At 47.7% G+C, this 23,761-nt stretch overlaps 8 protein-coding genes across 8 annotated transcripts; 4 read left to right on the plus strand and 4 right to left on the minus strand.

The window, feature by feature from the left end:
• Positions 1-1,541: 1,541 nt before the first annotated feature.
• On the plus strand, positions 1,542-2,995 carry F4817DRAFT_314427 (NAD(P)-binding protein; the record flags this gene model as incomplete). Its single annotated transcript, XM_049300398.1, has 4 exons — positions 1,542-1,944; positions 2,174-2,552; positions 2,626-2,742; positions 2,815-2,995. 4 exons carry the CDS (start codon positions 1,542-1,544, stop codon positions 2,993-2,995), a joined length of 1,080 nt encoding a protein of 359 aa, XP_049160527.1.
• A 1,663-nt stretch (positions 2,996-4,658) lies between these two features.
• On the minus strand, positions 4,659-5,796 carry F4817DRAFT_54691 (uncharacterized protein). Its single transcript, XM_049307625.1, has one exon. The coding sequence runs from the start codon at positions 5,559-5,561 to the stop codon at positions 4,671-4,673; it is 891 nt and encodes a 296-aa protein (XP_049160528.1). The 5' UTR covers positions 5,562-5,796; the 3' UTR covers positions 4,659-4,670.
• On the minus strand, positions 5,796-7,018 carry F4817DRAFT_54681 (uncharacterized protein). The gene is made up of 2 exons (XM_049307624.1): positions 6,596-7,018; positions 5,796-6,536 (listed from the first exon to the last, which is right to left on the minus strand). The coding sequence occupies exons 1-2, from the start codon at positions 6,651-6,653 to the stop codon at positions 6,031-6,033; spliced, it is 564 nt and encodes a 187-aa protein (XP_049160529.1). The 5' UTR covers positions 6,654-7,018; the 3' UTR covers positions 5,796-6,030.
• Positions 7,019-10,170: 3,152 nt separating this feature from the next.
• Positions 10,171-14,545, plus strand: F4817DRAFT_54749 (plasma-membrane proton-e). Its single transcript, XM_049307627.1, has 7 exons — positions 10,171-10,942; positions 11,014-11,237; positions 11,376-12,053; positions 12,119-12,890; positions 12,946-13,091; positions 13,137-13,857; positions 13,910-14,545. The coding sequence occupies exons 1-7, from the start codon at positions 10,417-10,419 to the stop codon at positions 13,990-13,992; spliced, it is 3,150 nt and encodes a 1,049-aa protein (XP_049160530.1). The 5' UTR covers positions 10,171-10,416; the 3' UTR covers positions 13,993-14,545.
• Positions 14,235-17,213, minus strand: F4817DRAFT_54727 (alpha/beta-hydrolase). Its single transcript, XM_049307626.1, has 6 exons — positions 16,730-17,213; positions 16,586-16,665; positions 16,435-16,530; positions 16,083-16,378; positions 15,103-16,022; positions 14,235-15,025 (listed from the first exon to the last, which is right to left on the minus strand). The coding sequence occupies exons 1-6, from the start codon at positions 16,759-16,761 to the stop codon at positions 14,557-14,559; spliced, it is 1,893 nt and encodes a 630-aa protein (XP_049160531.1). The 5' UTR covers positions 16,762-17,213; the 3' UTR covers positions 14,235-14,556.
• A 6-nt stretch (positions 17,214-17,219) lies between these two features.
• Positions 17,220-18,597, plus strand: F4817DRAFT_332941 (cytochrome c oxidase assembly protein PET191-domain-containing protein). Its single transcript, XM_049302712.1, has 2 exons — positions 17,220-17,594; positions 17,672-18,597. The coding sequence occupies exons 1-2, from the start codon at positions 17,570-17,572 to the stop codon at positions 18,037-18,039; spliced, it is 393 nt and encodes a 130-aa protein (XP_049160532.1). The 5' UTR covers positions 17,220-17,569; the 3' UTR covers positions 18,040-18,597.
• Positions 18,598-18,601: 4 nt separating this feature from the next.
• On the plus strand, positions 18,602-20,926 carry F4817DRAFT_332942 (Metallo-dependent phosphatase). The gene has a single exon (XM_049302713.1). It carries the CDS (start codon positions 18,939-18,941, stop codon positions 20,199-20,201), a length of 1,263 nt encoding a protein of 420 aa, XP_049160533.1. The 5' UTR covers positions 18,602-18,938; the 3' UTR covers positions 20,202-20,926.
• On the minus strand, positions 20,900-22,331 carry F4817DRAFT_314435 (transaldolase-like protein; the record flags this gene model as incomplete). Its single annotated transcript, XM_049300399.1, has 6 exons — positions 20,900-21,136; positions 21,194-21,577; positions 21,644-21,927; positions 22,031-22,042; positions 22,102-22,120; positions 22,293-22,331. 6 exons carry the CDS (start codon positions 22,329-22,331, stop codon positions 20,900-20,902), a joined length of 975 nt encoding a protein of 324 aa, XP_049160534.1.
• Between the last annotated feature and the right edge of the window lie 1,430 nt (positions 22,332-23,761).

Genomic DNA, 23,761 nt, shown 5'->3' on the forward strand with positions numbered 1-23,761 from the left:
TAGCGAGTTAGCGACAGCAAATCCCACGAACATGGACATGGTTCCGGCTTCCGATGGGGAGGATGTCGTGCAATGATAGCGTACAATTAGAAAAAGCGGCTGCAGGTGCATTTCGATATCGCTCACCGGAAGTCGGTACTCGAATTATCCCCTTTTAGCTCCATGTCTTCTTTTTTTTTTTTCGCTACGTGTTCGGCGTAGGCGGGTATTCCTGTTGGCTACCCATTCCCGGGGGCGTCCTCCCACTGATGTGGGTTGCAATTTAGTGTACTGCTTTAGCTTTGCTCGCTTGGCTTCGAGTTCTGGGTATTTGCGGGGCCGCACTTCTGCGGTATCCTAGCAAGAGCTTAAGTACTCGTCGTTGTTTCCGATTGTTTGGAGTTTTCTTTCGTGCTTCGGTATACGCAGTACTTGTCTAGGTACCTACATGGATGTACCTATGGATACCTAATGTTTGGATGGACATAATAGGTATGTACATAACACTAGGTACATTACCATTTTACGCACATACATTAGGTACAGTACACATGATGCGGGATGTACGTAGCCCTCTGCATAATACGAATGGGCAGACAACCTTTCAGCAGCTCATATCACCAGATAACCAGATAGAGCTATGAAGGAACGTGGAAGGACCTGGTCTAGGCTCTAGCCAGACTAACTCGTCAGTCTTGACAAGTCTAGAATGGGCCTTACAGAGGCTAGTCTCCACCTAAACCACCTGAAAGTCACCTAAGCTTAATCGTACTACCCCTCCAACCCTCCATTAGGGGGAACCGAGGGGGGGGAAAGAGAGGGGTGCTAGGGGGAAGCTTGGACCTATATATGTACATACCTAGCTGCTAGGTACACAGTTGCATTAGGTAGTACCTACATATAGCGTGTACCCTATAGAATATAAGAGGTACGTAGTACTACGCTATAAGATAGGTACCGCATGTGCTAATAGCCAGTGGGGTATAGATCGTCAAAGGCTGGAGAAGACGAAGAAGCCCAAGAAAAAAAAATAAAAAAATTGTTAGTGAGCGTCCAAGGAAGATCGTGAGTTTTCTGGTCCCCTGACCTCCTGAGCGGTGGTTTAGTTTTTCCCACTCTCGTGTGTTCCCAGGCTCTTTACCAATATTTTTCCTGTCGGTCTGAACTTCTCCCTCCTTTTATCTCTCACATCCTCCTCTTAAAAACCCAAGGCGATTCCCAATTGCAAAGTGAATTGCTTCCAAAACATTGATTCTCCTTACACCCAAAAGCGGTATAGAGCTCCATTTGGCAGTAGAAACCCACATACGTCATTTTCCCGACACAGTCTAATCCATTCGTCAACCCGTGCAAACTGAAGCTCAGTTTTACTCCCCAGGCAACTCAATTCACATCCACGCCTAATAACGTCGACGCATAAACAACATTCTCTTATTCTCTCTCATTCTCCCCCCTACTTTGTATCCATACATCCTGCTATCATATCGACAAGCTTATTTTTTTTGTCGACCCCATAAATATCTCTTTATCCATCCACCTAAACATCTCACACATCACACACAATGTTGTCACGAAACCTTCTCCGCGCGTCGGCACGAGCTGTCGGTGCTTCTGCCAGAGCTGCTGCTCCTCGATCAACCCTTCCTGCTGGCGCAGCTTACATCCACAACAACAACAATCCTCTCAACAACGCAAACAACAAGGACAAGAAGGGTTCTACGCCTACTCCCGGTGCATTCGCCCGTACAGACGACAGCATCACCGTCGAGTACCCAGAGGAAGATGCTCTCCCCTCCTCTACCCCCGTCCAAGGCCGTGGCGGTTTCCACATGAAGCGAACCCTCGCCTCCTTCTCGCTCGAGGGTAAGGTCGGTGTAGTTACTGGTGGCGCTCGTGGCCTCGGACTTGTCATGGGTCAAGGCATGGTTATTAGCGGTGCTAACTTGGCAATCGTCGATATGAACAGTGAGTTTGCTCCTTTTACTATTCCTTTCACGCTCTTCAGCCATTCTCAAACCCCCCAATTCACATTTTCGTTTCGACTCTGCTTTGTTTTGCCTTCCCATCGCCCCCCTGACTCGTGCTCTGCGCTCTGCGCTCCACTTCCTTCTCCGATTCCCACATACCTCTGCAGATCTGCGGTGAGCTGTAACGGAGCGAAATGATTGCTGACAATTCATCCCCAACTAAACAGAGGAAGAAGCCGAACGCCAAGCTATCGAGCTGGTTGACGTGTTCCGCAAGGAGAACCCTGGCGCCACCAGAGTGCCCAAGGTCACCGCTCATTACGCCGATGTATCGGATGCAGACTCGGTTCAGAAGTGTATTGACGAGGTCATCAAGGAGCACGGAAAGATCGACCACCTTGTCACCAGCGCCGGTTTCACCGAGAACTACAACGCTGTCGACTACCCTATTGACCGCATGCGCAAGCTGTGGAGCGTCAACGTAGATGGCACATATCTCTTCGCTATCACCGTTGCCAAGCACCTGATGGAGCGCAAGAGCCCGGGAAGCATGGTTTTCATCGGAAGCATGTCCGGTGCCATCGTGAACGTGCCGCAGCCCCAGGCGTAAGTTACTCCGCTATCCAATCGTTGCATTGGTTTAACGGTCGAGACTAACCGAGTTTGATTTTTTTTTTAGTCCGTACAACAGCGCCAAGGCCGCCGTCCGGCATTTGGCCGCTTCACTTGCCGTCGAGTGGGCCCACGCCGGCATCCGTGTAAACTGTATTTCCCCCGGTTATATGCTGACTGCTCTGTAAGTAACGCCGTCCATCATTTGATTCTTGCAAATCGCGCATAACAGCGGCTAACAAAAACCCGCAAATAGTACCGAGAAGATCCTTGACGACAAGCCAGACCTCAAGAAGCAATGGACCTCTCTTATCCCTCAGGGTAAGATGGGCCAACCCGTCGATCTTATGGGCCCCGTCGCATTCCTGCTGTCGGATGCCAGCGCATACGTGACCGGCGCCGACGTCCGCGTCGACGGCGGTTACACTCTTACTTAAAGAGGTGAAACCACGCTCAAAATTCATCTTCCAGCGGGATTTTAGAGGGTATATTCGGGACAAAAGGACATAGACAGTGAACTTTTTTTTTTCCCAGGGAGTTGGGCGGGGATTTTGTTCTTCCAATAATAGAGGCACCCTTTCAATCCCACGAAGATAAAAATCGGATCAGAGGGGTAACTCGTCCTACAGAAGCCATAGTTGGTTTGTCCTCGCAGGATAGGATTGATGATGATGATGATTTGCGTGTCAAATGTATCAAGTAAGGGTAGACGAAGGCATGGAATCGCGCACGACGATTATTATTTTCGCGCTTCGTCGGTCAAATCAGTACGGGAAAAATATATTGTGTGACGATCAATCAAAAAAAAATTCTTCTACGCGTTCGGTTTTGTTCAACGTTGATATATTTGACGTACGAAAAGCGTAACGATTCGGTCCATTCTGTGTAATGGTAATGGTGAAAGAAGAAAAAGGGAAAAGATTTGACAAGTTTAATTAAGTCGAGAGGAACAATTGAATAGGGGAGATGGAGTTGTCGTTGGGCTCCTCTTTCCGACCAGTGAAAAGTGTTCCGGCGCATTTTCGTGCGGCTCAGGCTTCTCCCCGTTTTTGAGGCTCCCTTCGCTTAGCGATTCCCTTCGTAGGAGGTATTGTACCTATCCTATCTTTAGGCTGTTGTTTATTTTAGGGCATTTCCCGCCCGTCGAAATCAAATTGGAACATAGCTATACGCTTAATATATGCCATGCCGGCACTTGGGGATAGATGAAATAGTTACCCATACATATGTGCGATGGGGGTGGTGTGGTGGTGTGGTGGTGGTGATGATGGATGGGGTAGGGTTTGGTTACGTGGGGGTGAGGAAATAGGTACGGAATACGTTGGTATGGACTCGGGAGGTGGGGGCCCACTATCGCGGGGTGTTGTGCCGAGGCTGTTTATAGGTGAAGATGCGAATGTTTACTCGAAGGTACAAGTATATATCACATCTACTCGAGAGACACAACATTACCTAGCAAGTTGACTGAATATTTTAAGCTCTTTCGCTTATAATATCTGAAATAATACTATTTCTATTTAAGATATGCAAGTTTATAAGGGCTTCATAAAGGAAATGACCGCACTTATTACTAAGAAGGTCAGTGACATCTTACTCTTCATATAGGTAGGTCAAGTACCTAACGTAGCTAGCTATGAGTGTTAAAACTTTTTAAATGCTCGTTTTTTACATTTCTTTTCAAAGCTATGTTTACCTAAAATATTGCGGTGGGATAAGGGCAAGCCATTGTCAAACGAGTAGGTAGGTAATCTTAAATTTCCAAGAATAATCGGAATCATTTTACTAGAAAGCTTTCTAAGGTTACACAATCAGGATGGCTGTGCCACTACCTAGAGTTAACTATTCGACTATACGCCGTATCTGCGTCCGTTTAATTATAGTACCCCGTTAATTGATTATGCATATCGAAGATAGGTACCTAAAGTATTAAAGCATGTTGTTTATAACCTTTCCTCTTTGGAGAAGCGATACGGGAAGTATCTAAATTACATATTTGATCGTATAAGATATCGATTAATATCAGGAACCTATCACCCTTTCCCAGTCCAAATTTTCCCAAGAGTGATGCACAAGTCCCCAAATAACTAATAAATAATCATACACAGTATTCGCTCAAGCCGCGGCAGCAGAATTAGCAGTAGTAGTCTGTAGGAACTCGAGGTACCAGATCTTCAAGCCGCTGATGAGTGCGGCGAGCGCGAACGTGTCGCCGAGCACCCCCGTGGCGCCGCTCTCTAGGAACTGGAACTTGCAGAACTTATTCATGCTCATTTTGCCATTGAGCGTCCACACCGCGACGATCTCCTTGCCGTCGCTTGTTGAAGCCCGCCCAGGCGCCGTCCCGCTTAGCCGCACTAGTTTCCATCCGTTCCCCCACTTGTCCAGCTCCTTGACCTCTTCCCCGCGCGTGCGCCGCCACTCAAAGTCTTCTTGTCGCAGGTCTTTTCCTATACCTACTTCGATAGATAGTTCCTGCCATAGACGGGTCCAGGAGTGCTTTTGTATCATGTTGATGGTTTTCGCGGTCACCGCGGAGCCGGGCCCGGAGCTCGATTCGCCCGCCGATGTTGAGGGGTCGGCGGAGTCGGTGGCGGGGTCGGGGTCGGGGAATATCTGGATTATAGTACGCTTGCCGCTACTCCACCGGCTCTCGTGGCCCGCCGTCGCGATGATTGGATCCGATTCATTCGGCCCCGAATGCATTTCTAATAGCGGCTTCGACGTCCAGCCGCTGTGCATGGTTACCGCGTAGAGCGGGGTGTCGGCATGCTCTCCTAGGTGGAACGCACTTGATGTGAACTTCTTCTCGAAGTATGCATTAATACGCTGCGGGAATCTATTGTTTACGCCTGCGATGGCGCCCGCACCTGAGCTGCTGCCTCCGGGTACGGCTACGTAGGACGGCGCTTGGCCATCGTGCGATGGGGGGTGCGCGACGGTGTCGACTGCAGTGTAAGGCGGTGGCGCCACATCTTCTTCTCCGGCTTCTTTTAGGTTACCCATATTGGCGGTGATCTTATTTTTCCTAGGTGTAATAAAGAGCTTCTAATGACGAAAGGGTTATTAAGTTCGCAAAAACATGAGAAACCCCGTTTTCAGAGGAAGGATTATAAGCTGATCGTCCATCTGCTTAACTGCATATAAGATGATCGACTTAGACGCGGGATAAATAACACTAATGAAGCTGAATTCAGCTGAAACTACAAAAGCATGGCGCAATGAGTGGCTACGTAAAACTAAGAGTTACATAGCCATTCTATTCTTGGTTGATCTTCTCATTTTATTTACTACAATAACTTGGATACACGTAGTATTTGTTATAATACATTTCGTTGGTGACATATGCGCAAGACTCAAATTGTCGCGTAAGAGCTGAGTTCTTAAGACAACTAGTTATACGAATCATGCATTCCACTCAACATCTAGCTAACCTAATGAAGTAACAGAGTATTGTGCAGGGATATCTCCTCACTTAGAAGTTGTGCTCGGCATTTCCGCAGACATTTTGGCTTTGGGCGTTCTCGCTCCAGTTGTCACCCGACTCGGGAATAATGTCAAAGTTGATCCTCCATTGCGATCCGAATTGCGCCGCGGCAATGTAGTTAGCCCAATCTTTATGGTCGGTCATCCTACTGGCCCAGTCCTTGCCGATGGCGTCTGCAACTGCCTTGATGCCATTCTCGTTTGGCTGGGTGCTCATGTCATACTTGTATGCCTTGTACGAGACCAAGAAGTCGTACCCAGAACCTCGTCGCTCCAGTGTGCCATCCGCCGACCGGGAAGGGACTGAGAGTCGAGCTACACCTGTCACGTCGGAACGCATGTGCAACTCGTGATCGGCTACGTCCCCGTTTTCATGGCGCAAACCGAGGACTTGGAGCTTAGTCGCCGACGGCTCGCTGGTTTCGTCTCGGGAAGCTATGGGCATAACGTTCACGGCTTCGAAGTCCCGCCCATGCAAGAGGAGTCTATCTTCAACTGCAACAACGTGAGTAACGACCGTTCGGGAAGAATGTTAGGCTACTCAAACTTCATACAGCTTCGTTGGAATAGATCACGGCTTTTGAGCTCATCCTTTAGCTTTCTCGTTTCCATAAAGGGGCAAGTCCTTGCGGTGTGCAACCCCTTCTGCGATCACAGTAACGACGTCGGCAACAAGGTAGGCGAACCGCGAGCAGTCGTTGTTGCCGGGAAGATGCGTGCAGACGTCGTACGCTGTGAGGCCGCTGAGACCATACGCTGCGCCGGCGAACAAGATCTCGGCCTTGTACTCTGGAGCGGCTTGCATCACGGTTAACCTGGTGCTCAGCATGATGCACCATCTCGGAGTGTCCAACCGCTTGTCTAGCGGAAGGTAAAAGTTCACATCTCCGGCAGCGCGCTGTGAGAGTTCTGTCGTTTGGTATGGTCGCGCTACTGCTTTCTCTCCTAGAAGGGCAAGGACAGGCAACAGGCTGGATAACTTCATGGTGGTGATTTTGAATTAGAAGAAAAGGGGCGATCTGAGAATTGTTATGAGATGGGTTTTAAGTGAAATGAGAGTCTTGATATTTGATATTGTCACCTAGAAACACGTAGAGGCGTCAGCTATATAGTCGCACCACCGAAAAGATCTTCGGAATCACTGTTAGTAACCAAAATACCAATTCTTTTTCTTGCCATTTCTCTCAATCAATAACCAACATCTCATCTTTACCAGTTTAGTAGTAAAAGCATAAGGCTGTTGGAAGTATTATAGTCAGCTACGCTGTGTAAACAGCCTGATCAACTAGATTTTCTATTCTTAAACTGCGTTAACCATAGTAATTGGATTATCGCAGATCTCTTAAACTGAAGTTTTCTGTATGCTAAGACTTTGAAGATCGGTAGCCCAGATATATATGCGATTTACAAAGAATTTGCCGGTATGGGATGCATTAAATCCTATTATATCGCTAAGACCAATATGCCCGAGTTTACGAGGGGTTATTGTGTCGAATTTTTTCCATGGCCCAAATAGGAAAGTAACTCAATGGGCAGTATCTGGCACATGCGCAATTATGTAAACTCGGGCATATTGTGCAGCCCGCAGGGCTGCCTCCAGTTTTTACAACCAACACCAACTTCTCCAAACACGTACACCATTCACTATTCTTAGTTTTCTTCTGACGTCGTCGTTAGTATATTTTAACCTATCAAGAATCAATCACATTGGAGCAGCGATCTTGATATCTTGTTCGTGGCATAAAAGATCTATGTAACGCTGTTGGGAGGCCATGCAGAATTCAGGACCACATTGGATCAGGTAGAAAACGCAGGCATGTTGTAATCTCTCCATCCAACCAGCACAGCGGGTTTATGACTCAATAACCCCTGAAGAATAAATAACGTGGAAACGAGAGTATACCAAAATCAATTAGGTTACTTCCCATGCCTTTGAAAACCTATAGTCCTTAACTACACTAAGCTGCGTATTACTCCGTTCCTATATTTTAGTCTCTCATGAATCCGCAAATACGATCACCACTACGTTCTAACTACGTCTCGGCACAGTTCAACTTACACCCCTCCACAAAACTACACAATGTCAGTAACTGGGAAAGAGCTCTTATTCGAATCAGTCGCAGCGGGAGCGTCGACTTCCTTACTCCTAGGTAACGACCGTCATGACGTACATGATATTAGTTCGCTTTGTGAACGGGACACCTTATCCTTATGACTGGTCCAACCTCGGCCGACTTGAAGTAATGTTGGAAGAAGCCTTGTGAGGAGAAGATGGTTAATAAAATACTCTCTTAATAGAACGATAGCTGGTTGACATCATTTACATCAAGGTCAATAGATTTCACAGCTGTCTACCAGTTCAAGTCTCAAAAACACCCATCGCATTCCGGTTTTAACAGGCACTACTACCTCGTATTCCGATTTAATATTTCATTCCTCTATCTAGTTCTAACTAAAAATGAGGTTTCGACTTTTTAATTTGTGTTTTGTATAAAAACCAGCGCTTTAAAATTGAGTTTAAAGGGAGATGCTTATATGATACTTGGATAAATTCGAAACAGCCGCAAACCTAAGTGAATAACTACGTAAAAGTATAAGAGGTAAGTATGTTTCGAAGGTATATATATGACTTACCTTCGTGGGTTCCCGACTGGAGTGACCATCGACCGTTCAAGTCCTGGCGTTTGTATTGTCTCAGCGAACGGCAATCACTTACGAAACTGTTCAATACTTGCCACCAGAACTCCCAGACTTGCCCTAAATTCCCATCCCAAGTGTCCTTATGCCTACAGGGGGTTTTCTGCGATCAAATTGCACAACTTAGTCCAGCTACGATTTTCAAATCTAATTTTGTACAGTCAGGTGTGTTCCAGAATTGGCGCAAAATGCTCAACATAGATAAGGAGCCAGAACAACCTTATATATCCGAGTCAACTATTTTCGATGCATACTGGAGAACTCTTTGTATTAATACTGATCCTATCACAAGCTATACTGCCCTGCCTAAGAAAGCGGATGGAAACACGAGAGCCCTTCATGATTCTTGGTGGTGGCAAGTCTTGTTGCAGGAAAAGTATAGACGTGTTCCTGTCCAGACAAGAAAACATGACGAGCCCCTCATTAAAGTATTCAGGTCTAGTATCGGTGTTATTGAATATAGGGGCAATTCTACATCCTTCTGAATCCAACATCCTCTTCTCGTTGAATTATCTACTTTAACTTCACAAATGAGGCTAATTCTATATTGATCCTAGGTAGTAACGGGGTCTTTCGTATATAGAGTCTCATTCGGGAGACCTAGCCAATCAGAAAGTCACAAGGCATATATGTAGGTAGCCGGATAGGTGTATGTGCGCCCGACGATATAAGGAACTCGAACCGTTAGAAATTGAAACTCAAATCGGCTTCACCGGAGACATGCAACAACGTCACTGAGTAAGAACCAAGGACTCGTGATGCCAATTATGTCGAACCATCATCGGGCGGTTAGTAAGGTACAGTTATTCCCACCGACATACCCTTAGAATAGGCATGCATGCATTATGCGACGTGCGATCGATCGACCTCGAGTTACCGACCACAACCATACTTTGCCGTCTTACATATTTCGGTAAAGGTATTTATTCTTATGTATGAGCCTACTAGTTCCTAGGGCATATGCTTACCTAGGTAGAGATGATAGGATTGGCAAGGAACTGAGGGGAAGACACAGGGTTTACTCGACTAGGATAGCCCGGATATCGCAATGGTTGCGTCGTCTCGACTTTAAGACGGCCCGTTGTCAATAAACCCTAATGTAGCCTCCGACGTAATAACGTGTAAACCCCTCTGGATGTCTCGGATCCTCCCTTAACCAATGATAGATCAGTCTATAGCACTACTGTCGGCTTTCGCGAATCTGACGTCGTTGCCCGCCGTGTATGTTGGATCCTTTCTCTGTCCTCTGTCCCGAGCAAGACGGGTTTGTTATCTCGTTGCAAAACAAAACGATGCCTCTATACTTAGTGACCTAGTGCTTCAGCTTCGTATACAATTCCTAGCAGAGCTGCTACGTTAAACGATCAGAACTGTTATACTTAGCTACCTAGGTATCTGCTTGTCCTGAAAGTCTATCTTCGTTTGCCAAGTAGCTAGTTGGGAGCTTGACTTACATTACAGTTGGATCTGTTGAATCTTGCGGCTCTAGCTGATGGTGTGGGCGTGAAACGGTGAACAACTCGGTGTATTTTTGCTGCGGGATTTTCCTCGGCCGCTGATATACGGGATAACCTAGTTGTCCCTGTTCCTGACTTGAGATATCTGTCAGGCACAACCTGCTGAAAAGGAGGTAGAGGAGCACACGCGGTTCTCGAGGAAAGTGTTTAGATCGCGAGCTATGGACTACATGAATCAGCAGAGACAACCTGGCGAGCCTGCCGATGACGATGTCGAGGCTCAGGGAGCTAGTCACTCAAATGGAGCCAATTATACAAGTGGACAGCAAGATGGGGAGCGTTCCGTTCCGGCTACGCCTACTGGCGAGCGCGTCAAGTTCGGGGATGCTCGCCTGAATGTCCCGGCTAAAAGCTCGGACTTAAACGAATATGAGGCGCTTGATCGGTTCATCACGAACTTCGATGCGGAGCGCCGGGCCAGCCTCGCGAGTGCGATGGGCGGGCGGCGCAAGAAGCCAAAATGGTGGCAGTTCTGGAAATCTAGAAAGGGAGAACCAGAGGCAGGGCCCCAGCCTACTGACATTGGCAAACCGCCGGATTCATGGCTCGACACAGACATCCATACCGGTCTCACCAGCGCCCAGGTGGAGGAGCGCCGGAGACGATACGGCTGGAACGAGCTGGCGGCTGAAAAGGAAAACATGTTCGGCAAGGTGCTCAGTTACTTCCAAGGACCTATCCTTTATGGTGAGCAAGCTCGTCGCCTGTGCCGCCGTTCTTACGGATATTCTGGAATGTGAACTTAACAGTTGCTCTAGTTATGGAACTTGCGGCGTTACTGGCCGTGGGCCTTGGCGACTGGATTGACTTTGGTGTCATCATTGGCATCCTCTGCCTTAACGCTTTCGTTGGCTTTTATCAGGAAAAACAAGCGGCTGACGTGGTGGCGAGCTTGAAGGGTGACATTGCCATGAAAGCGACTGTTGTACGTGACGGCAAGGAACAGCAAATCTTAGCGAGAGAATTGGTTCCAGGTGATATTGTAAGTGTGTCCCTGACTCCCTGATCCCTTTAGCTGAGAGATTATAATTCCTCATTTCCTCATAATTCATCCGTTGTATACCGACGGTAAACAATAAACGAAGAACTATAGGCTTACATACCATGCAACCTAAAATAGATAATCATACAAGAAGGACAAACCGTCCCAGGAGATGCCCGGTTAATTTGCGACTACTCCAGACCTCAAGACTTCGAGCAGTATAAACAACTGAGAAACGAAGATAAGTTTAGCGAGGAGGAAGAAGCCAAGAATAACAAGAACAAAGGCCAAAATGCCAAGGATCAAGAGAAGGATGACGAAGAACATGATGAACAGTCTTTTCACTACGGCGAGCCCCTCGTCGCCTGCGACCAGTCAGCCATTACCGGTGAATCCCTCGCCGTGGACAAATACATGGGCGATATTCTGTACTATACAACCGGCTGCAAGCGAGGAAAAGCATATGCTATCATGACCACGTCTGCCAAGTATTCTTTTGTTGGACGGACCGCAGCTCTAGTCCAAGGTGCCAAAGACCAAGGCCATTTCAAAGCTGTCATGGACAGCATTGGAACGTCGCTATTGGTGCTTGTTATGTTTTGGATTCTCGTCGCCTGGATCGGGGGCTTCTACCACCACCTACGAATTGCTACACCCGATGTCCAAAATCTATTGCATTACGCCTTGGTGCTGCTCATTATTGGAGTTCCCGTCGGTCTTCCGGTGGTCACGACGACAACACTTGCAGTGGGCGCGGCCTTTCTAGCGAAGCAAAAAGCCATCGTTCAGAAGCTAACGGCGATCGAATCTTTAGCAGTATGCTACTCTTGAGTCTTAGATATCGTATCTGAGATAGACAGTTTACTAAAATATGATATTAGGGCGTAAACGTGCTTTGCTCAGACAAGACCGGCACCTTGACAGCTAATAAGCTCAGCATTCGCGAGCCATTCGTCGCCGAAGGACAAGATGTAAACTGGATGATGGCTGTCGCAGCACTAGCGAGCTCGCACAACATCGCCTCGCTTGACCCCATAGACAAGGTAACAATCACGACGCTTAAACGCTATCCCAAAGCCCGCGAGATCCTGCGCCAAGGCTGGGTAACAGACAAATTCACGCCCTTCGACCCGGTCTCCAAGCGCATCACTACCGAGTGCCACCTAGGAAAAGACAAATTCATCTGTGCAAAAGGTGCGCCACGCGCCATCATCAACCTCACCAACGTCAGCGACGAGGTGCGCGCCGTGTACAACCAGAAAGTGCGAGAATTCGCCATGCGCGGGTTCAGATCGCTAGGCGTAGCGTACAAGAAGAACGACGAGCCCTGGGTCCTCCTCGGACTCCTATCCATGTTCGACCCGCCGCGCGAAGATACAGCACAGACGATTGTCGAAGCGGCGCATTTGGGCGTGCCGGTCAAGATGTTGACGGGCGATGCTCTTGCTATTGCCAAGGAAACGTGTAAGATGCTGGGGCTGGGCACCAAGGTGTATAATTCCGAGAAGCTTATGCATAGCGGCTTGACGGGGACTGTTCAGCATGATCTTGTGCAGCGCGCCGATGGGTTTGCGGAGGTTTTCCCGGAGCATAAGTATCAGGTTGTGGAGATGTTGCAGCAGCGTGGCTCGCTGACGGCGATGACGGGTGATGGTAAGTTTTGTTCGTGTTGCCCCTTTTCCGGGCACTAATACTAAACCTATCGTAGGTGTGAACGACGCACCATCCTTGAAGAAGGCTGATTGTGGAATTGCCGTCGAGGGATCATCTGAGGCTGCTCAGGCGGCAGCTGATATCGTCTTCCTAGCTCCGGGTCTCAGTACTATCATCCTGTCGATCAAGACTGCTCGCCAGGTACGTGCCTAGGTACCTTCAAAAGCGCCGTGCTAACTCATACAGATCTTCCAAAGGATGAAAGCATACGTTCAATACCGTATCGCACTATGTCTCCACCTCGAGATATACCTCACGACGTCAATGGTAATCATCAACGAGACCATCCGTCCAGATCTCATCGTCTTCATTGCGCTCTTCGCCGACCTGGCCACCGTCGCCGTCGCATACGACAACGCGCACGTGGAGCCGCGCCCCGTAGAATGGCAGCTGAAGAAGATCTGGGTGATCAGCGTGATCCTGGGAAGCCTGTTGGCCGTTGGCACTTGGATTATTCGGGGCGCTATGTTCCTGTCCAACGGAGGCGTGGTGCAGAACTTCGGCTCGATACAGGAGGTTCTGTTCCTGGAAGTCGCACTGACCGAGAACTGGCTCATCTTCGTGACTCGCGGCGGCCAGACCTGGCCATCATGGCAGCTCGTTGGCGCTATTCTAGGTGTCGATGCCCTTGCCACTATATTCGCCCTGTTCGGCTGGCTATCTGGTAGCGGTGGCGGCGTCATGGAGACCACACCGCCTACCTCGTTTGTCAACTCGTATAACGGCTGGACTGACATCGTGACCGTTGTCGTCATCTGGGCATACTCCATCGGCGTGCTTATATTCATCGCGATCGTGTACCTCGCGCTCAACAGCTTCTCGTGGATCAACAACCTCGGGCGCAAGGACCGCAACAAGAAGGACACGCAGATCGAGAACATTATCGGGCATATCAATAAGCTTGCCAGTAAGTTGGAGCGTGTCCTTTGCTGCAGATTATGGCTAACCGAACCCCTTAGTTGAACACGAGCCAGACCCAAAGACTGGTCACGACAAGTACTTCATCGTGGAGAAGTCAGCTGCTGAAGAAGAAGATATATGATCACAGTTAAGCGATAATAATGAAAATGGGCTTAATTCTGCGTTGTTCCGTTCCTATACGCGCATTATATAAGGATATCTTTAATCCTCTCTATATATGACTGAGAGAGAAACGAGACGTTTAAGATGACATATATCATTCCTGTGTGTATATCGTTATTTTCTAAATAGGAATTGAAGGGTCTTGTATTTAAAGCTGTACTTATCATGGCCAGATAATACGCCTCTGTTGGGGATAATATAGGGCTTAAACTTGCGTGCAGATAAAAAGGGAGTTTAGTATCTCTAAAGAGAAAACGGCGCTACAAATAATGATGCGTAGTTAAATGAAGATATAAAGTATGTATGTATGTATCCATAGCTATACACAAACCCCCAACCCTTGGAGACTCGTCGCACAAGTCCCCGTGTCTGCAAACCCCCTGACAAATGCAATAGCCAAAACTTAGGAGGTACCTAGGTAAAATATGCTAAAATGGGTACCCTTTTCCCTTTTATGAAAACGCCGATCTATCCGCGCGCCCAAGTCATGTACACCGAGGTCTAACCACCTATATATAGTTTATCAACTATCTAATCGAGAAAACCTCCGTCCCTCATCGCTGCTGCTACCTATAATGGGTTTTGCAGCGCCAATTTTGATGCCGCGCCCCCCTTTCATTGAACCCTCCAAGCTGAGATTGCTGGCAGCACTATTGCGTCGGCGATTCCGCTTGTTGTTCTGAGCTGATGGACTAGGCGTTGCGGGGGGAGGTAGATCTCCCACACCGTCGTAACCGCCGGCCGAGTAAGGCCTATCGGGTGAAGTCAAGGGCGGCGTATTTTCATCGATCGTGGCGATAGGGTTAGGATGAATGTGAAGACTAGCCGTTGCAGCGTTGATAGGTTCTGCCGCTTCGAGAGTGAAATAGGAATTATTCACGGCATCTTCACGCGCCTCGTGCTGTACACTCAATAGAGGCTCTCCATTGACCTGATATCCATTAGACGCAGAAGCCCCGTCGGATTCGAATGCGTCGCTGCTACGATGTGTACTAATAACACCATTTAGTTTTCCATTTCTAGTAGTGATAAGAACAAGAAATGAACATCAACACCACAGGAAACTCACTGGTTAAAAGAATTAGAGACTGTCAGACTGACGCTGCGCGCGCGTCGATAGCTTTCAAACTCTTCTAGCGAATGCTCTGCGCCCTTGAAATTCTCCAGGGCGTCAAATACGTGCTGAAAGACTTGAATGTCAACGTCGCGAGCCCAGAGAAAGTCAAGGTGTTCATAGTGAGGAACTTCAGTTGCTACAGTCCTATTAGGTAACTCTCGCATCATCACCTCGATGTCAATTAGGGAGTCGCTCCCTCCATAGATCAAGACAATGGGAGTCTTAATATTGCGGGTTGGATACTTGGCGACTTTCGTGTACTTGCTCGACGTGTTGATAGATAGAGGTGTTTGCACATCATCATCGTACATTTGGAACGATCGATTGCGAATGATCTGGAACCAATGAACGACCGACTTCGTGCTAGTAAACGAATACAGGTGTGGATAAGCCGCGAGCTTCTGGCTAACTGAAATGTTTTTGGTCTTCCAGCCGAACAGAAAAGACAAGCCCATATCAATGAGTTTCATAAACAGAGGTGGGTACAGTATAGACTGCCACATCGTAGCAGATGAGAGAATAGAACGTCGGCCAAAGAGAAGGAAGAGGACCTGAGGCGAGGCTTTGATGAGAGCATCGACGATGCCATTATTCAAACCAGCCGGTGCCATAGCCGGTGCCAATGCTATGAATACATTGACCTGCTCATTCAATTTAGGGTGCACCGCTAAGCTAGCAAACGCTTGCGCAGTACCCTGGGAGAAGCCAATATAGGATAAGGACTGCTGCTTTGTGTTCTCTAGGATGTAGTTGATCGAGTCTGGGATATCGTGAAAAGCGAACTCGTCGATTGAAAAGTTCCAAAACTCGGGCGTAGTAGGGGGGTAGTTGATCGACTTTTTGGAGTACTTGTTCCCACGGTTGTTACCCAGCTAATATCCCACAGTTAGTATGTACAATCCTGTTGTATGGAGATATATCACTGAACGTACCCAAACGTCGAAACCTCTTTCCACCAACACAAAGGGTAGAGACCTCTGAGCGTCGGTGAGGCAAACCCAAACTTCGCTATTCATGAGGAGACCATGGTGAAGATAAACGACGCGCTTCTTCAGACTAGCGGGCCCGTCGTTGACTTTCATGTCTTCTTCGCCTTTCCTCCATGCAAGACGATGTATTCCAAGCAGGTATCCATCTTTTGTTTGTAGCACATGTTCCTCGGCCGTGTAGCCGTACATGGCACAGAGGTCAACGAAATCGGAGGCATTTCGAACCGACGTCGAGATGGCTGAATGCAACGTGTTAGTGTGGAAGAATGGTAGGGGGGGTAGAAGCAAGTCGTACATTTCCTTCTCTGTTCGGCTCTTTTCTGCGCCGGCGAAGTTAGCCTGTTAAACAGCCGTCGCGAGGCTCGGTAGAGAAGATTCAACAATGAGGATGCTGTATTTAGGATATTAGTATAGGGGAAGCAATAGACAGAATGGTATTTACATACGTAACGCTAGCGTTAACACTCGGATAAGGGCCTCGAGCCCGACGAGAAAGAAGGAGCCCACGAGGGCAAAATATTCGGCGCTATTACGCGTATTAATATCAACAAAGATACTTGCCTTCTTACTTATATAGAGATACTACTAACATGTCCAATCGACCAAGAAACGGTAAGGGCATTTTGGGTTTGATATGTTCGGTATAACAGCACTTAGCTCAAGTAGGGATAGAAGACGTTCGATGCCAGTTTAGCGCTACGCTATCGCAATAAGCTGTTCATTTTCCTTCTGTCTAGCTAAGTTTCCATCCAGAGTATTACCTCTAAGAGTGAGGAGTTACGATTCTCGAGGGAGATTGGACGATGTTATGGAAAGAAATAGCTGTCGCGGTGTAGGTAGGTCTTGGTGATGTCACATGCGAATAGGATTGCAGCAAGCTAAGCTCAAGAAAGACAGACAATCGGCGTTCCAATATCCATGACCGTTAGTATCTAGTTATAAGGAGAAATAAATAGTAAATTAAAGTCAGGATTGCGATTCTTAAATAAATATTAGAATTCTTAGATTTTTAAACTTCGAGAAGGCATAATATCGAAATCATAGGTAATTTCAGACCGTGGCAATGGAGCTCCTTCCCCTACGGTGTACTAGGTACATCACATATGTAGATTCCCTTAGTCTCCCCACTAATGATAACTTAAATTGGTTGGATGGTTGACCTGGATAGCGGAAAAGGAAAGAATGAACTCTACCAACAACATGCCAGCAAAGCTACCCCTGCATTAAAGTTGCATATGCTAGGTACATAACTCCCGACTTGTCCGCCGAGTTATCCACCAATTGGTTTTTGTTGCATTTCTGTAAGCTCGGACCAACTAACTTTTCGCAACTTTCGCGATAGAAACCATCTGATCCGATCTGATGTGACCTGGTAGAAATTGATTCCTCTACATACAGCTTCGCTCGCAGATCCCCCACATCTGGTCAATATGCCAAGCTCATGTAAAGAAATAAGTATGCGTGGACCTACTCATAGCGCCACTATGCCTCTCAGCCTGTGTGGACTTCTGCTGACGGCCCACTGACTACAGGAGCCGCACTGGCGGAATGCCTGCAAGAGTCGGATTGCGTGATGGTACAGCGGCATACCGCAGCCGAATGTCTGCGCTCACCGCTGTCCGAGACCCTCCCGATGAAGTGCCAACAGCTGAAGAAGGGCTTTGGCGAGTGTAGGAGGGGCATGATCGATATGCGCAAGCGGTTCCGCGGGAACCAACCCATCACCTTCAAGAGCCTCGAAACGACCGAGCAGTCGGGAGAAGGATACCAACTTTATGCCGGAAGATCCGCTTTCGCCGGCTCCGTCCGTAAAACCGACGGGAACGAGCCTGAGCCCAAGGACTGGCGAGAATTAGAGAATGAAAAGTACCGAAAAGAACAGGAATCGCAAAAGAAATAAAATGAGATATACCATACAAAAGATTGGGCGGGATATATCACAGCAAGCATTTGACGGCGTTGGGGTTGGATTAGCATATCTGAGTGTGTCAAAACCGGTTGTTTATATCTTCAGGTACGGCTTGCAATGGGTCAACTCTGCTCAGACGGTAAAAAATCATATGGCATGACGCTGTCTCTCAGCCTTATTCCCTACGATCTGAATCAAACCCTAAGTCTATCTTCAGTCTCTGGGTATACTGGTTCTACTGACATAGGCAAATACTCAGTTAGCGTCTTGAGCTCGGGTTTTTTTACGTCTGACAGGTATTCACACGGACACTATAACCTGCTCTATATATCAAACAGATATACCCGATCCTCTTGGGGAGGTCCGAAAGCTGCTAGTCATAAGACCGAGATGACTTAGTTAGTCAGCCGTACGCTTCTAATGGTATCAAGCGACGATCAAAATCGCTTAAAATCATCACATGTGTAATTGTAATTACCTAAGCGTCACGCCCCCTTTGTAATGAGACAAGGATCTACTAGATCGGCCTTGGCAAAAACTCAAGACTCCATAACGAAATTTCATCTCCATGCTCCCTCCCGAGGTCATTTCGCCCATTCACGCCGCGTAACGTCGTACATTGTATGATAATTGTATGACGATACGTGTAAAAACTTCCATGGCCCGTTAGCTATGGTGGTTATATAAGCCTTATCTATCAGTAGACGTAGACTCATTTTGAAGCCGTCTATGTAGAATTGAATGTCTAACAGGTTATTTGCTACGTACCCGTATTAGGCTTCCTATGCGGATGGACGTGAATTATACATTCGTGAACCTTACTTAGGCGGCTATTCAACGACGTCATACGCGTCCCGATCTACTTACGTAGTACGGTACTAAACCCTCAGATGGGTCGACTAGAGCCGCCACCGTCCCGGCCGCAGCGTCGACGTATAACTACCGCGAGCACCATCTTTACGATACTGCTTATAGCGCTACTATGCTACACGCGTTATAGCGAACAACTATTGCCCATTGTGCCAACAATAATGACGCAAGACGACCAATCCCAATCTCATGTCTCCCTGACGAAACCAACCCTCCTCGCCTCCTTACCTCCCTCCGCCCTACCTAGACCCCACGGTGGCCCCCACTCGCCTCGCCTGATCATGATCGGTGATGTACACGGGCAGCTCGACGCGCTGGACGCGCTGCTTGCCAAAGTTGGATACTCGAGCGCGCGAGGCGATACGGTTATTTTCACGGGGGATATGGTGAACAAGGGCCCAAACAGCGGGGGTGTAGTAGACCGCGCCGTGGAGATAGGCGCATACAGCGTGCGCGGTAACCACGAAGACCGCGTGCTGCGAGCGTGGGCTGAAATGCAGGCCGATGCAAATACAGATACAGATACGGACACAGAAATAGATGAAGAAGCGGAAGGGGACGCAGAGGCAGAAGGGAAGAAGAAGAAGAAGAAACACGGGCATAAGCACAAGCATAAAGGTAAGAAAGGAGACCGCAAAACGGCAAAGAGCCTCACATCAGCCCAGCGCTCCTGGCTTGCCGCGCGGCCCGTCATCCTGCACGTCGGTACTATATCTCCGTATTACGGGGACGTGGTGGTTGTACACGGGGGTCTAGTCCCCGGCATAGCGCTCGAGAAGCAAGACCCGCAAGTAGTCATGAACATACGGACTATTATTATGCCCTCCTCTTTCTCCCCCGAGTCCTTCCTCGATTCCCTAGATTCATCTATCGACTCCTCTTCACACCCACACCTAAAGCCGAGCGAGGGCCGCGAAGGACACCCTTGGTCCAAGGTATGGAACACATTGGAGAAGGCGAAACGGAAGAAAGGGCGCCACGGAACGCCAACAACAACGACAACGACAACCGTAGTCTACGGCCACGACGCCAAGACCGGTCTCAGCATACGGCGGTACGCCTTCGGACTAGATAGTAACTGTGCGCGAGGCGGGGAGTTGACAGCGCTTATATTCGAGCCGACTTCACCTTCCACCACCGTCTCCAACCCTCCAAACGACAACAGCGACAGCAATAGCAACGACGTAGACGAAGATGCAGAAATAACAGCATCCGAAAAGCTCGAGCAGGCCAAACACGGCATAACGCATCGACTCGTCAGCGTCGCCTGTCGACCTCACTAGCAAACTTATGTAAATAATACACCGGGACGAGAACCGGGGCGAGGAGGGCGAGGAAGAAGCCCAGGATAAGCAAGATAAGGAGGAGTAGGCCGACAATGGTGAAGAGGAAGGTGAATAGAGAGACCCAGAAGGCTACGGATAGAAAACCCATTGTGTTTGTGGTTGGCTGGATTTGGATTGGATCCTTAGATCGGTAGAGTTTATTTGTCGGGGCTATTTGGCCAGAAAGATAACGATGGTAGTGTTGCAGTGGGCAGTGGTATGATCTTGTTGGGAGATCATATCTAACCCGACGTATCTGCATATTCATAATGCATGGCGGTGGCGTTTCTGCGTTTGTGTACCAGTAGGTATACCAATTTGCATACATTATACCTAAGGCAAGGTATCCAATACCAACACAATACCTAATAAAAAGATATTTCGACTGGTCACATTTTCCGTAGTATTCCATACGACATCATAGGTTAATTAAAAAGCATCGGTTAAACCCTCTAAATTTTGGGTTTCGACTATGGACTTCATAGTAGAAATCTGCCGGTCCTATATTCGCCAAGCAGATCCCTTACAACTGAACTTGTTGTTACCCCGGAAGCGAAAGAGGCCAAATTCACTATGCATTCTAGAAACTCCTAAACAACCGATTTCTCAATGCACAATTGCCCTGTGCCCCTTTTTTGCCTATCGGCGTCGTTGATTTACGCCGAGATCTTCTTCTTGAGGATGTCCTTGAGGGTGTCGGCGTCGGCGGCGAACTTGCTGATACCCTCACGTAGCTTCTCGACAGCCATTTGCTCCTCGTTGAAGTCAAATCGGAAGAGCGGTTCATCGTTGATGTAGGTCTTCTTAGTGATGTCGAGTGACGCGGCGCCAGAGGCGTCGAGCTTCTTGGGGACGGGAATGGTCGAGTTGAGGAGCTCCTCGAGCAGGGTAGGCTATAGAGGTGTTAGAGTTATCATACTTAGGTGTATGATCAAAAAGTAGTCACTTACAGAGATGGTCAGGTAGTCACAGCCAGCGAGCTCGATGATCTCGCCAATATTTCGGAAAGAGGCACCCATAACAATGGTCTTGTAGCCGAACTTTTTGTAGTAGTTGTAGATAGCCTGGACAGACTTGACACCGGGGTCCTCCTCCTTGGAGTACTCCTTCTTCGTCGCGGCCTTGTACCAGTCAAGGATACGGCCGACGAAGGGGGAGATCAGGAAAGCACCGGCCTCAGCGGCGGCAATAGCCTGGACGAGCGAGAACATGAGGGTCAGGTTGCAGTTAATGCCGTGGTCGCGCTGTAGGATCTCGGCAGCCTTGATACCCTCCCATGTCGACGCAACCTTGATCAGAACGCGGTCCTTGGAGATACCTTGCTCCTTGTATAGCTATATAATACGTGTTAGTATAATTATCTAATAGACATTGTTTGTTAGCGTATACTGAAGACATACGTCGATAATGTGCAAGGCCTTCTCAACCGAAGCCTTGGTGTCGAAGGAGAAGCGGGCGTCGACCTCAGTCGAGACCTTGCCGGGGATGATCTTCAGGATTTCCCTGCCGAACTCAACCAGGAGTCGGTCAACAGCAGCATCGACTTGGCTGTCGATATCACCACCCTGTCCCTTAGCATATTCTACAGCAGCGTCGATCAATTTGGCGTATTCGGCCTTCTTAGACGCGGCGAGGAGGAGAGAAGGATTAGTGGTAGCATCTTGCGGCTTGTACTTTCCGATGGCTAAAAAGATGTTGTTAGTATTGCTATGAGAAGGATGAGGTTATACCGATTTGACCCGCTCGCTATTGTCGCGAGTTGGGTTTAGGATGCGGGATATACTAACTTGCAAAGTCACCTAATACGTCAGTTAGTGCCACCGTGTCTTTGTTTAGGGGTAGAATTGGTGTAGCTTACCAGAGTCGCAGACGACGACCTAATTGACGAAAACATTTGCAAGTTAGCCAATTGCTAGCTATGAGGCGAGAAAAGACGAGATTTTTTGTTCCGCGCTCACGGAGGCAGTACTGCAGATGAGCTCCTCCATCTCGAACAATAAAAACTCACGATGGAGGGGTAAAGTTGATTGAGGGGTAAACTGCACTTACCGTGCCGGTGCTCTTCAACTGTTCGAGGGAGTTAGACATTTTGTATTAGTGTTGCTAGAAACTCCGAATTGATATGTATGGGACGAAGCGATCGTATTGTGAGCAACGTAAGACGAGCTGGTTGCAGATGTAGTTGTAGTTGTTTGAAGATGGGACAATAGGCTCAACTATTGTTGGGGGCAGTCGGGATATCCCTAATACTTTATGTACCATTATTATTATTATTTGCCCGCGATGGCGATGGTGGGGCATTATCAACGGGACAAGCGTCATATGTCCACAGTATGTACTATGCACTACCTACGACGTAAGCTACATCTACACTAGGTTGCATGTAGCCTTCCGTACCCAGAAAATTATCAAAGCACCTGATTTTTTTTTCTATCGTAGATTTTTCTTTCCTCTTCGACAGTTTCGACCCAAGCTCTTTCCTACTTCCGCTCCATTTCGGCCGATTCATCCAATAGGTCGCGCTCGCCTTACCGTCAGCCACCAACCCACTTATACCTATGTACATGTACGTCCTAAGACAACAAGGTGGCGTTGCGTTGTACATGGTTTATCCATGCTGGTATTGTACCTAAATTATAATTAAATCTACTTCAGAGGAAGTTGCCTGCGTAGTAGAATTTACAGTTATTAGAATGGATTGTTAAGCAAATATTGGATAACCGAAGTCTTCCTGACAAAGCAACCGCCTTCAGTCGCTTGCCAATGATAATATTTGGTCCTTGGTACTTGGTCCTTCGCTAATAATAATAGTACCAACCTACAATAAGTCTAGTTACCCGCATACGGAACGTCTAAGTTACGTATGTATTACTATAAGCCTCAGATAGCCAACCATATGGACATATCGACGTCGTCGCCTCCTCCACGTGGGGTCTTGATCCGCTATTGGAATTTCCCACTTCCTCAGCGTTTTGCTTCTCTCCGCCAAGACAGACTTCACGACAAATAGCGCTTCATATACGTTAGAGGTCTCTTTAGCCTTTAACCTCAAGTGCTGTCTATCTTATTGATTCTATGGTAATTTTTCTCTTATTGCCAGTGCCGTTATTCCATACCAACCCAATCAACAATACGTTGTATATCTTCACTTATTATATAATGATGGGGGCAGTTTCTTAAAGCTGTTGTCTTATAAATTGACGGATGTACTGCTAGGTCCTTGGCAAGGGGATTATTTTTTCCCGTTCACTTTATAAGATGACCGATTTTCGGCGCTCACCGTTTTCTATATGCCTCATGCATAAAGAAATACTCAAATAAGAAGCAAAAAATTTCTAAGCAATAGCAAATGATTACGAAAAATGTCGCGTAGCAAAAGTACTTAACCGTCGGATCTATTAAATGTCTAGGCGAGCATAGAACCAGCTCAATCCAAGACCTAATACTTGTAGGAGGAACAAAGTATCTAAAAGACAATTCGCATTCATTATTCCTAAGCATAGGACGTAATTTTGAAG

The sequence above is a fragment of the Daldinia loculata genome (assembly GCF_022478755.1).
Source record: "Daldinia loculata strain CBS 113971 unplaced genomic scaffold F4817scaffold_15, whole genome shotgun sequence".
Classification (NCBI taxonomy): Eukaryota; Fungi; Ascomycota; class Sordariomycetes; order Xylariales; family Hypoxylaceae; genus Daldinia; species Daldinia loculata.

Excerpts from the sequence above, each read along its gene's own strand:
- F4817DRAFT_54681 (XM_049307624.1), bottom strand. The coding sequence starts at position 6,653 with ATGGAAACGAGAAAGCTAAAGGATGAGCTCAAAAGCCGTGATCTATTC. Across the intron at positions 6,537-6,595 it reads TGATCTATTCCAACGAAGCT|TTGAAGATAGACTCCTCTTG; the intron begins GTATGAAGTTTG and ends ACGTTGTTGCAG.
- F4817DRAFT_332942 (XM_049302713.1), top strand. The coding sequence starts at position 18,939 with ATGGGTCGACTAGAGCCGCCACCGTCCCGGCCGCAGCGTCGACGTATA.
- F4817DRAFT_332941 (XM_049302712.1), top strand. The coding sequence starts at position 17,570 with ATGCCAAGCTCATGTAAAGAAATAA. Across the intron at positions 17,595-17,671 it reads AAGCTCATGTAAAGAAATAA|GAGCCGCACTGGCGGAATGC; the intron begins GTATGCGTGGAC and ends CACTGACTACAG.
- F4817DRAFT_54727 (XM_049307626.1), bottom strand. The coding sequence starts at position 16,761 with ATGCCCTTACCGTTTCTTGGTCGATTGGACAT. Across the intron at positions 16,379-16,434 it reads AGCCGAACAGAGAAGGAAAT|CCATCTCGACGTCGGTTCGA; the intron begins GTACGACTTGCT and ends CGTTGCATTCAG. Across the intron at positions 16,023-16,082 it reads AAAGAGGTTTCGACGTTTGG|CTGGGTAACAACCGTGGGAA; the intron begins GTACGTTCAGTG and ends GTGGGATATTAG.
- F4817DRAFT_54749 (XM_049307627.1), top strand. The coding sequence starts at position 10,417 with ATGGACTACATGAATCAGCAGAGACAACCTGGCGAGCCTGCCGATGAC. Across the intron at positions 12,054-12,118 it reads CGGCGATCGAATCTTTAGCA|GGCGTAAACGTGCTTTGCTC; the intron begins GTATGCTACTCT and ends ATATGATATTAG. Across the intron at positions 12,891-12,945 it reads GACGGCGATGACGGGTGATG|GTGTGAACGACGCACCATCC; the intron begins GTAAGTTTTGTT and ends AACCTATCGTAG.
- F4817DRAFT_54691 (XM_049307625.1), bottom strand. The coding sequence starts at position 5,561 with ATGGGTAACCTAAAAGAAGCCGGAGAAGAAGATGTGGCGCCACCGCCT.